This window comes from Falco peregrinus, chromosome 18, assembly GCF_023634155.1.
Source record: "Falco peregrinus isolate bFalPer1 chromosome 18, bFalPer1.pri, whole genome shotgun sequence".
Classification (NCBI taxonomy): domain Eukaryota; kingdom Metazoa; phylum Chordata; class Aves; order Falconiformes; family Falconidae; genus Falco; species Falco peregrinus.
In genome coordinates this window covers 1,789,547-1,801,738 of record NC_073738.1, presented here as the reverse complement: position 1 = coordinate 1,801,738, position 12,192 = coordinate 1,789,547, and the positions used below count along the sequence as shown (strand labels likewise).

Below are 12,192 nucleotides of genomic sequence, written 5' to 3'. Positions count from 1 at the left end.
GCAGTGCTCTGAGTTTGGGAGGCTTGCTAGATCTGATTTTTGTGCATTTTTTTTCCCAAAGACATGGAGCACTAGCAGCTTTTTATTTTCTCGTGCGACTTGGTCCAGACTGCGTACTAATGTGCTAGTGATTAACTTCCAACCTTGCAGTGCCAAAATCTCCAAAGTTAGTAGGCTGCCAAAATTGTGTTGTTCTCTTCAGGAGCTTTTGTATTCAATGCTGTTAGGAATTCAGACAGCCTTTTACTGCAATTACATCTTTGTTATAAGCAGTTCTCTTAAGCTCTAACAAAAAGTATTGTTGATGGCTTTCCATGGTTCTTTTGGTCTGGATTAAATTATTGGCACTGAATAGTCAGTTAAAAAAAATAATATAACTTTGACTCTTTCATTTATATTCTGCTGTTTTGGAAATTGATATATAAGCAGCTGCTTTTAGAATTGCAAAAAATTGCTGGAGATGAGCATGGAAAGACACTCTTCTAGACACCAAGTCCCCAGTGAGTACACGTCTTGTGAAGCTGTAAATGAGTTGTTACCTTTTGTCTGAGGTGTGCTCTTGCCGTTGCTTTGAAGGTGCCTCAGAAGCTAGCTGTCGCGGCAAGTGGGGCAGTCACGGGCTAAGACCAGACTCTTCGGCCTCCTTTAGTGGAGATTGTGATGAGCATGTGCTGGGAAGCACAGCATTGCTCTTGAGATGGCTGCTTCCAGCCTATTTAAGTTGTAACTTGCTTAAACCTTGTTTCTAATGTTAGCGTAATTGGGATCTAACACTGTCAAATTAAGGTTGAGAAGCTCTTTGGAAACAAGGTTGCTTTCTGCAATGTGGTAATATGTTTTCTCAGGCTGTTGCAAGCAGAGGAAGAAAACACCTGAAAGTCTTCACCTCCTTCTAGCACTGGTAACATTTACCAGTATCTTTCCTATGGTTTTCCTAGTACAAGTTAAAAAGGTTATAAAGTAGCAGAGCTACAAATTCAAATACACTTAGGAGGACTTCACATTTGGGAGAGGCGGAGGGCGAAATTTGATATTCATTGTCAACCTTTGGCAGAAGATCTGCATAACATGCATTCTTCTGTATTTCTCAGTTTCAGTAGGTTAGAACTATGATCTTGAAGTCATGGTGGTGTTTGTCTTTGGTATCAGGCTGTTTCCATTAGAAGTTGTAAAAAGATAAAAATGGTTTTGGTTTGCTGTGGTCATTTTAAAGTACGTGGGGGGAAGTGTTTCTGCATTCTTGTACTGATCTTTATCAGACATTTCTCAGGTTTTCATTTAGCCTCTGACCACAGGCTGACAGCTCAGCATCTGCAGGTTGTCCAGCAGTGGGATTCCTCCCAGGCAGGCTAACATAAATTTCTGACAGGTATTCAGCCCGTCCTTCCCTCAGACCGAGGTCACTCACATGCTGTTGCAGAACAACAGGTTTGCTGTCTGTTGAACTCTAAAGATAGCCAGGGTCAAAATTCATTGGATCCAAACGATGTAGTCGGCAATCAACCCTGCTCTCTGTTGCTGGGAAGCCCGCTTTCAGGCTCATATGTTGTACGTTAACATTGCTCCCCTGAATATCTTCTCTCGAGCTTTCTTATAACATCTCCTTTTCTGCCTCAGTATTCCCCAGAGTTATAAGAAGAAAACTAAACCTTTACTTTGTGTTGCTTGTTGTCCAACACTTGCTGGCACTCTGATATCCTTGGCGTGTATTCTGTTTAAATGGTCTATCTCATCTCTCTTATTTTTTTAAATCCTTGGAACTTCTCAGTACAGACCAGTAGTCTAAAGTTCTACTTGATCCTGTAAAGTTGGTTTTTTTCTTCAATTTGTTTCTGTATGTTTCCCTCCCTGCCCCCAGCTAGAATTGTTTTATTGTAAGGATTTATGTATTGCATACCCTAGCATGGTGGTTAACTCTGATTAAATGCTGAGCAGAGCACTGTGAAACCAGTAGTTAAGACTAATGCATTCATGCAGTTTTTGCATTTATGTTCTCTGTGAGCAGAGGTTGGTATTTAGTCTGACTGAAGGCTGAAATCATACTATTCCAGAATAAATAGCATTTTAAATTTTATTAAAAAAAACACCAAATTGTTTCCAGTTACTTTTGTTGCATATGCAACAAGTTAGCTGAACATCCTGTGAGTGTGCTTAGGCTGCCTCTGAAACAGAATACCTGGATTCTTGTCATGATACTTCAGTGTGGAAGGCGGGTCATTCTGTAAATTAAATTGTTGCTTCAAATAAACTTTGTCATTCAGAATTCCTGGTAATAAAGAAGTTGACATAGTGGTACATTTCTCTTTTAAGACGTTTATCTCTGTATCGCAGCACTTTCCATTATTCTTTTTTGTCCTTTTTTCTGTGACATTTGAAACTAGTGTCTTGTTCAGTAGATAACTGAGACTATTTACTGAATCTTTCTTCATGGGTCAATTTTGAAAGCACCCAAAAAGGTTGCTAGACTCTTGCTAGCATTTCCATATCCTAGGTGTGTGTTCCCTTCGATTTGCGTGGTGTAAGTGGGATGGGACAGGTAGCTGGTACTGGGAATGCATTTCCTGTGTCTTTCAAAATGATACTGAACTGCCAAACGTTTCTTGTATTTATAAATCTAGAATTATTCATCAGTATGTCTGCAGCGGAAAATGAATTGTTGTGTCCAGGTGTACCAAGTTTGGTAGTGCAGGATGCTGACATGTGGTAGAAAGCATTGCTTGTTTGTTTTGGTGTGGATTTGCATTTCTTAAAAATAGTTGGTTGTTGTGGTGGTAGAGTATAGAGTGGCATAGGTAGCAGAAGTTGCAAAGTGAGGTCCTACGTAGCTATTTTAGATATTTCTTTTGGTTGAAGGAGCATGGATGTGCATCACCTCGGATGCGGCGAGTGGGGCTGGATGAATTGGGAAGGAAGAAGCAACACCGGGTGTTCCCCTTGGCTCCACTTACTCTAGGCTGTAGGACAGTTTAATTCCTGTGTACCAGTTCCCTCCCCTCATCTATCTAGCTTGGCCTCCTAGTTCGGATGTTTGCATCTACAAATAGATCCAATGCTGTGTAAATGCCATACTGCTTAATATTCTGGTTGATTTTAGATGCTCTTGGGGAATGGTATATGAACTTCAAGGTAGGTCCCTGGTTTTGAGGACAAATTTTAAATAAAAAATCAACTTTGTGTTTTTCTTTGTGGTTAAAACCAAACAAACCCACCTTGCTGTGGATATTAGTGTGCTTTTCAAAGTGAGATCCACAAATTAGTTAAATCATAAGTATCCTGTTTGGACTAATCAATAACAATCCTGCTGCACTGATGTAAGCATTTAATATTAAGGGGGAGTTTTGTGCAATACTTTACCATTTGTCAGGATTGTAGGAGTTGTTACCAGCGTTGCTGGTGTTGTACAGGACATTGTTCTTACAGTAAACTTACAGTTTAACAGTACAGTTTTCATTACTGAGTGCAGCAGATGACTTCCCTGCCACGTGCGAGTGCAGCATTCTGATGGACGGGAGGTGCGGTGGAGGTGGAGGGAGCATGGAGGTGGTGCTTTGAGTCTGGCTGTATCATCTGGTGTAAATGTGGTAGATTGATTTGTCTGAAGCAAGATAACAGAACATGGAACTCTGGCAATGGGTCGTGTTTCTTTTGCATTTATATCATTCTGTGTTATTCAAAATCTTCATTGATTTATTCAGTAACTACAGCATGTTGTTAGATTCAGCTAAGTCAGTTAATTTTAAATGTTCATGAGTTACAAAAACATCTCTGTGGCTTATTTTGAACAAAGTAGTCTGTGTTTCTGTTTCAGAGGTACATGCCACAGGGTTCAACTATCAAAATGAAGATGAAAAGGTTACTCTCTCCTTTCCCAGTACTCTTCAGAAAGGTAAGAGCTATTTTCCTGCTTTCTGCTGGCTTCCACCATGTGTTTAAGATGTTTGCATTTGAAAAAGCTGGAGGGTAGGACAGCTCTGTCTTCCCTGAAGTTTCTGGCTGCAAATGTAGTGCTCCCTAGGGAGTCTGTCCACTATAAGGCACTTTGTGTGAGCCTCTGGAATTGAAAATGTTGTTTCCCTAATGGTGATGTTTCCTTCCAGCACCTGAAGTGACTCTAATTATTTACCTGCTCTTGGGAGTTAGGTTCAGAAGCTGTTTATGTTAGCTACTGATGATCTGTTTTCCTCTTACCAAGAATGAGCTAATCTGAATTACTGCAATGTTTTCCTAGGTGTGAATGTACTAATTCTTTGCAAACTGCTACAGGTTTTTGCTCTGAGTTTGTTATGGAAACTCATCTCCTCAGTTTGAATAAAGCGGTTTTATTTCATGTTGACAAATACAAATATAAAGACTCTAGGGTGATAAAACTTCCGTGTTTAATTCTGTGGAATATTGGCATCCTGCCTCTCTGATCAAGATTGGGTTTCCCCTTTTGCACTGAGACATGGAGGGCAGAATAAATCCTGAGACTAATTGACTTAGGGGCTTGAATGCAGCCAGTGCTCCATCTTGGCTTTTGTAGTAGATTTCATAGGATGCTGTTCTTACATAGTAGCCATCTGATATATTTTTGCAAACCTTACTCAAAGGTAAGGATTGTAGAATCAGACTTCTCAAATAGCTTAAGGTAGGTCTCTCCCAGTTATTGCATTGTGTTTAGAAGATGAGAATGAGTACTGCAGCAGCCCTGATCTCCGATCAAGGCTAAAACACTGTGGTGAGTCTGGCTTTGCCTGCGTTGCTCCGCTGGAGCTTATTTTGTGTGAGGAGTGTGAAGGGGTTTGAGGGGGGCTGGCGAGGTGAGTTGAAGGGACATCTTATTTCAGAAGGGCAGTGGGCCAGCTGAGTAGCCTGACCTGAAGGTCCAGACCAAATAAATGTTCTGTCTGGCACGTGCAAATAACAATGTCCCATCTGTTTCTATTACAGGGACAGGGACGCTAAAGATAGACTTTGTAGGGGAGCTGAATGATAAAATGAAAGGTTTTTACCGAAGTAAATATACCACCCCTACTGGAGACACACGCTATGCTGCTGTCACGCAGTTTGAGGTATGGGCTATATTTTTGTTTTCAGGGAATGCCATCCTTAATACAGGAGTTACGCTTACAAGAAGCAAAGACACAATTTCCTAGCTTTAGCTATACCCTCTGGGTGAATTTCAAAAATCCATATTTTTTTGCTTCTTGCTGTTGGTGTGGATGGGTAATACTAAAAGCAGCCTTTACATTGCAACTTCAAGGTCAGTAAATTCTGACCAAGAATCATGGTGATGTGTGATGCATCATGTATATACAATAGTTGCAATGTTTAAGAACAGCTGTTTATTTAGATGTGGTCAAATACCTCTGTATAACTTTCCCTTGTGAAGTATATTAATTTTTTCAGTAGGGCACTCTGCCTTTATCGCAGTGTCTTAATGACATCCAAAATGTGAGCCAGATTCTGTCTCGAGTATTATGTAAAGCCTGGACCTAATGACAGAATTTTATACCATATTGTAATTTCATAGTTATCTGCCTGGTTACATAAAAACATGGAGTACTTGCCTAGTACAAATAGAACATTTCTTGGGTGCAGTCTACTGACGGAATGTAAATAGGTGGTCTTGTGTTGTATGGTCTGTGAACGCCTGGGTGCCCTCTCTGCTTTCACATGACTGAGCTTTGCCCCTGTCATGACTCTGCTAAATTTTGCTCAGACTGTAGAATTCCATCAGAGCACAGAGTGCTTTTCATCTGCTTTTTTTTTTTTTCCTAACCAAGAGTGAAATAAGTAAGACTAAAATGCTCTGATGGAGGTCAAGAGTGTCAGTGAAGCAACTGTACCAGTCACTAGCCATCGTTCACCCCAACTCCTTGCCTGTAAAATATGCTGAATTTTTGTGTGTGTTTTATTGCCACAATCTCTTGTGATTTCTTTCTTTAATGCTTTTATTTCCTTCAGGCTACTGATGCTCGCAGAGCTTTCCCTTGCTGGGATGAGCCTGCTATTAAGGCAACTTTTGATATTTCTTTGGTGGTTCCTAAAGACAGAGTAGCTTTGTCAAATATGGTAAGTTTTTGATGTGCAAGTGAACAGTGTTTTAAATAAAACCACAGTAACATGAGCTGATTGTTTAGTAGTTAATAGTGTGTCTCGGTAACAGACAGAATTAGGAATATAGGCTGTCTTGTTAGTTATTACTAAGCTGCAATAAATTGAAAAACTTTTAAAAATATGAAATCGTTTTGTCAGATGTTAGCACAAAACCTAAACAGGTTGTACAAACCATGGTGGTGGTTTAAAAAAAAAAAAAAAGTCTTAGCATATGTCAAGCCACGTGCTGCTTGATTAAGAGTGACTGGAAAAAAAATAAGCCTTTGTGTTTACATAGCTGTTATAGCTACATAAGCACTTGAGATAAATAAGCTTTTTTTCTGCTCTAGAGAATTTCTGAGCAGAACTGGGATAAAATGTGCAAGTCTAAGTACCTCTGCCACAAATGCAAGTGGGCATTTTCAGGTTGCTACTTTATATATGGTGCACATATTTCTAGTGTAATGTTACTGAGGAAGAACAAGTCTGTTTAAAAAGAGCCTTTTAAAAATTTATGTATTTATTTAATTAATTCTAGTAGCTAACTTTCATAGTTACCTGTAAAGTCTAGCCTTGTCCACTGACCACGTGGTTATGGTTTCTGTTTCAGAATTTAAAGTGAAAGCCTGGTGCCTTGTTGGGGTGTGGGTAATACTCTCTTTGGAGGACAGTAGTCGATAGCTGATGTGTTCAGATGCTTTTGCAGTAACGGAATATAACTTAGAAAAGTGCACCTCCATGCGTGACAGAGCATTTTTAGTTAGGAGGGGAACTACATTGTGATCCGTGTTTTAAAATGGTAAAAGAAGTCCTTTCATTTTAAATGCGTGACTCATAATGATGGACTAGTTAGCCAAATGTATTACGTAATGCAGTTTCACTTCCATGAAACTAACAAATTCCCTTTCATGTTAAAAGAATGTCATTGACCGGAAGCCGTACCCAGACGATGAAAATCTGGTGGAAGTGAAGTTTGCTCGCACCCCTGTAATGTCAACGTATCTCGTAGCATTTGTGGTGGGAGAATATGACTTTGTAGAGGCCAGGTCCCTCGACGGAGTCTTAGTGCGCGTTTACACTCCTGTTGGCAAAGCAGAACAAGGAAAGTTTGCGTTAGAGGTAAATGCACTCAGTGTCACTTCATTATGGCTGTAGTGATCTCTGACAGCTGGACATGGTGCTCTCCACTCTGCAGTCACCTTAAATCCATGCAAAGCTTGTGGGACTGGTTGGTTTTTTGCTTTAATGGCTCGGAGAGACTGGGCTTGCTATGAAACAGAATTTCAGCTGTGGACAAACTGATGTCTATAGTAACAAAAATAATATGGTTTAAGTCAGTTGTGCTTTGGTGATGTAGACTTTGGTCCAAAGACGATGAGAAGTACTGAAGGGTAGGCTACAGCCTGGGAGAAAAAGAGCATGGGAGTCTTCCGGACTTGTGCTCTGGATGCTGGGAATGGGACTTCCGGAAGAAATCCTGTGTATGCAGCTTTCTTAGGCTCGTGTCAGTCATAAATTTTCAAGTTTTGTCAGTTGTTCCAAGTTAACATTTTTCCTCTTATTTCTTACAGGTTGCTGCTAAAACTCTGCCTTTTTATAAGGACTACTTCAATGTTCCTTACCCTCTTCCTAAAATTGATCTCATAGCTATTGCAGACTTTGCTGCTGGTAAAGTAACTCACTTTGTTGATGAACTGTATTTTATTTGAATTTTAAACATTTAGGAAGAGGTGTGTATCAATATCAATAAACCTTTGTATTTATTTTATAAAGGTGCCATGGAGAACTGGGGCCTTGTTACTTATAGGTATGCTGTTAAAATACTGTCTTTCCCCCTCTTTGTTCACTAATTCTTGGAAGTAATTGGATTAGTTTTAGGGAGCTGTAATTACTGGGTATCATCCCAAATAAGACTGAGTAAATACCTTCAACTCTTGCTTCGGTTTGGATAATTTTGACTTCTGCAGCAGCGTGCGTTATTGTACAAATCTTAGGAGGGCAAGAATGAGCTATTACGACTACTGTCCAAGAGCGTGAGATTTTTTTAAGTGTCTGGCAGCAGTGCCTGTTCTACAAGAGAATTTTCTTGGTCCCTTTTTCCCCCGTAGAAGTTATTAACTTACTGACACAGCGAAAGAGTTTCTTATTTTAATGTTGTAGGCAAGTTGGTAAATATAGCAGCCACAGTATAACCATGTGGATGTGAGTAAATCAAAAATATTAACTTGCCTTCCTTTTCAGTTATTTTTTTCTTCATCTGATCAAGCTTTTGTACTTTTGCTTGATATTATTACATTATCTGTGCTCATTGTTAGAATGATTTTCCTTCATTTTGTACAACGTTGGTCTTGCAAGCTTTGGACTTTAAATCCTGAAATAGTTTGAATTTCTTCTGCTAAATTTGGCCTTAAAAAAATGAAATGGAAATTTGAGCCTAGGTTTCAAATCTACTTGTCTGCTTATTGCAATCCTGATGAAATCTGATATTTTACTCCCTGTGGAAAAAAAAAATATTTGTCCTTGATGAGTAGAATTTTTGGAAGCCTTTCTTAATTGCGCTGTTAATTTTCCTCCCCCCCCCCCCCCCCCCCCCCCCCCCCCTATGCTTAGCTTGGCACGCTTGCTTTATCCCTTTGGGGACAGAAGGTTGGCATAATCTGCAGGCACCATCCATGTTTTGAGACATTTTTTTTCCCCTTTTGAGTTGCAGCAGTCCAGAAGTTCTTTCTGACTGACCCACTAAGTCCTGATCGTGACAGGGGTCTCTGTAGCGGAAGGTTGTGGGCCTGACCTAGGGAGCACTTGCGTGTGTGGATGTGTGCCCTGTGTGGAGAACCTTGCACATCTGCAGTGGCGAGTGTAGCGCGGCTGCTTGTGCACTTGGAAGAGTTGGAATTCCTTTGGGGATGAGGGAGGCAGAGAAGACTTGCTGTGCATACATCGTGCAGTGCAAAGGGAGTTACAGTTAAGGTTCCTAGATTATGTAGGTGAGCTATTTTATAAATAAAGGATAAACTTTCTTGTTCCTGCCTGGGTTTTTGCACTTGTCTTCTTGCATGCCGTAAGGAATTATTGCTCCAAAGCCTTCCAACAGCTGTGGAACTTACCAAATAATGTAATGTCTAAACTGAAATAGCTTTTGGTTTTTTTCAGTTGTACTGATCACTTTTTAGCTTGCTTAGGTAACTTAACCTACTTTTGATTGTGTTTTTTTCCTTAGGCATGTACCGCTCTGTTCAGTTATTTTTCTCTCTTAAATACAGGGAGACTGCATTGCTCATTGACCCCAAAAATTCCTGTTCTTCATCTCGCCAGTGGGTTGCTCTGGTGGTGGGACATGAACTTGCTCATCAGTGGTTTGGAAACCTTGTGACCATGGTATCTAACCATTAAAAGTTTGCCTGGTTTTCTTTGACATGTGCTTCATATCATGTGTGTGTTTAAGTGCCCCTTAGTAGCAGGCATGCTATCTTTAACATAAAAATACATAAATATTTAAACAGTGCTTTATTACCACTTCCTTCTTTACTAGTATGTTCTTTAGAAGTATTCCTAGATATTTTCTGTGTGAAGTAATGTTTGGTTGTTTGAGTATAACCCTAGTTAGAGTTGAGCAGGTGTTCCATGGAAAGGATTTTGGCTAGTTAGATTACTTAGAAGGAATAATCCACTCTTTTCCTTTCAGGTAGGCATGATTCATTCATCAGGCTTTTATACCAAGCAGGTGTAACAGTACCAGTACCAACATGGCAAATTGTTCTGGGCCAGTAGCTGAAAAGTTGCTCAGTAGGAACTCATATGAATTTCTTTGGATCTAGCTGTCTGAATAGTTTGATATTTAAGTCATTTTGGTGGGGATAAAAGTGTATGTGAGACAGCAGGACTGAAATCTTTAAATAAATTCTGTTTAGTGCTAAAATCTGAAACTTTTATCTGTCAGAGCTTCTGCTGTTAACAAATGGCTTCAGCTTACTCTGTTAATTAGATCGGACATTCCTTTTGCCAAAACCCTGCAAACAGATGCTTGAATCCAAATATTTCACAGGTTAGGTATTTTCTTGTATTGCAAGAAACCAGTGTGTTTAGTAAAAAAAAAGCATGGCCTCTGGAGCCCCAGATCTGCATTGTTCTGGCTTTTTGGCTGCTTAAAATTAAGTGTGATTGGATGGAAGAAAGAACACAGTGTAAATACTAATTACAACGCTAAGCAAAGTTTGTCAAATTTTGCTATAGCACCATGCCTCTTAAAATCTAGTCAACTGTGTCCATTCCTGTATGTGGTAGCACAAGTAGCTTCCATGTGAGAGCAACACAATATTTAAACACAAAGGTATTATTAGTGTATTTTTAGCTTTTAGTACAGTTGAGCAGCTGGAAGCAAAGAGAGCCAGCATCATGTGACTAGAGAGCACTGTAGGATGCCAGCAAGTGCCTTAGAGACCATTAGTGACCCATGAACCATTCGTGGTCCTTTTGACCGTTGAGAACTGTGTTAGTAAGCTAAAGAATGTCTAAAATTTATATGGAATTAGCTTTTTATTTTCCTTTTGAAGTTCTAAGTCTTCCAAAAATTTTCTTCTGAGAATTTTTGATGCAACTGTGAAATATGAAAAGTTAGGTTGCCAGAGGAATACGGGAGAAAAGTGGGGAGGTGAAAAGATGTCGAGGTCCATCCTAATTGCCCAAGAATCTGTTTTGCAATTGTATTAATCCTTTGGTACCAATTTGCAAGTATTGGAACCTTGTTTTGGAAACAGATGCAATCAGAAATCTTGAAGAAAATTGGATAGTCTCCACCCTGAAGTGGGGCTTATCTGTGCAGAGCTTTCCTCATGGAAATTCCGCCCTCCCTGGGGTAAATGTTTCATTCATAGTAGGAACAGTACTTTGTGGGGCAGCTTACTGGACTGATGCTGCATCATATTTGGTTTCATCTGCTTAAAGGGCCTATATCGTCATAGCCATGCTTCTGAGTTAACCACCCCATTCACATTTAAAGAATGGTAGGTGCAGTTACGGAAAAGGGTGTTTTCGTCCTCAGTATCCATAGCTCGTTTCCTTACCTCTCCTACTTCATTAAATATTAGAAGTGAAAGGAAGAATTTCAATGTCAGTGTGACATTCTTATCTTAAAAAAAACAAGCCCACCTCTGGCTGGTGAGAAAAAACTTTTAACTGTTTACTAGACTTCAGGTTTCCGTAATCTAGAACACTTGTTCAGATGCCAGGTTTTTGTCTTTATGTAAGCATACTCTTTAGTGAAAAAAGAAACCTCAAACCAAACAAAATAGCAGGTGCTGCTGTTCAGTTTGGGAAAGAGACTGTTGCTGTGTTGCCCACAGTTGCTGCTGGACTGAACTGTAGCCTTGCATGTCACTGACACTTTTCCCTAATCTAGGTAACGTTCATGGCTGTTCCCTCAGTGGCTCTGCTCAGACCTCTAGTCTAGTCGCCAGGAATTTCCTTTCTACCTGATGCAGTTCTCCTCCATGCGGAGTTTCTAAAACTTAAGACAAGGGGAATGCAGTCACTGGGTGCTGATTATTCTTCTTAGGCCCATGACTTCTTTATAGAGAGGAATTTGTGCTTACAGGTGTTGCCTGTTTCTCTGATTTGTACTAAACTAGGCCGTTACCAGCTTCTCTTTGGTGCAAATGTATCATTAATTAAATGAAACTGTTGGAATTTTGTTCTTTATTCTGCTTTCTTATCTTTCCAGGAATGGTGGACCCATCTTTGGCTGAATGAAGGATTTGCCTCCTGGATTGAGTACCTATGTGTAGATCACTGTTTCCCAGAATACGATATCTGGACTCAGTTTGTTTCTGCTGATTATACACGAGCTCAAGAGCTTGATGCCTTAGACAACAGTCATCCTATTGAAGTTAGTTCTGGTTTTGCTATTGATTGTCTCCTTTTTTTTTTTTTTTCTGTTAGCTGTGTGTAAGGTTTTTTCCTATTAAGAAAAAAAGGAAACTTTGGAGTCATTCATGATGTAAAGGAAAACCTAAGGTTGCATTTACACTTTCTGGATTTTCCTCTACTTGAATTAGTATTTCAGAAGTGAGGTTTGAGGATCTAATGATGGCTCCTTCTGGAGTTTTTCTGCTCTAC

General features: G+C 39.8%; 1 protein-coding gene across 1 annotated transcript in view; it reads left to right on the top strand.

Moving 5' to 3' along the window:
• NPEPPS (aminopeptidase puromycin sensitive) overlaps positions 1-12,192 on the top strand; it is a 40,053-nt gene that overhangs the window by 14,976 nt on the left and 12,885 nt on the right. The window contains exons 3-10 of the mRNA XM_055789831.1: positions 3,809-3,886; positions 4,930-5,051; positions 5,947-6,054; positions 6,997-7,197; positions 7,650-7,746; positions 7,852-7,885; positions 9,342-9,456; positions 11,798-11,962. Of these exons, the coding sequence (XP_055645806.1) occupies positions 3,809-3,886; positions 4,930-5,051; positions 5,947-6,054; positions 6,997-7,197; positions 7,650-7,746; positions 7,852-7,885; positions 9,342-9,456; positions 11,798-11,962 (920 nt within the window). The remainder of the gene's footprint in view (positions 1-3,808; positions 3,887-4,929; positions 5,052-5,946; positions 6,055-6,996; positions 7,198-7,649; positions 7,747-7,851; positions 7,886-9,341; positions 9,457-11,797; positions 11,963-12,192) is intronic.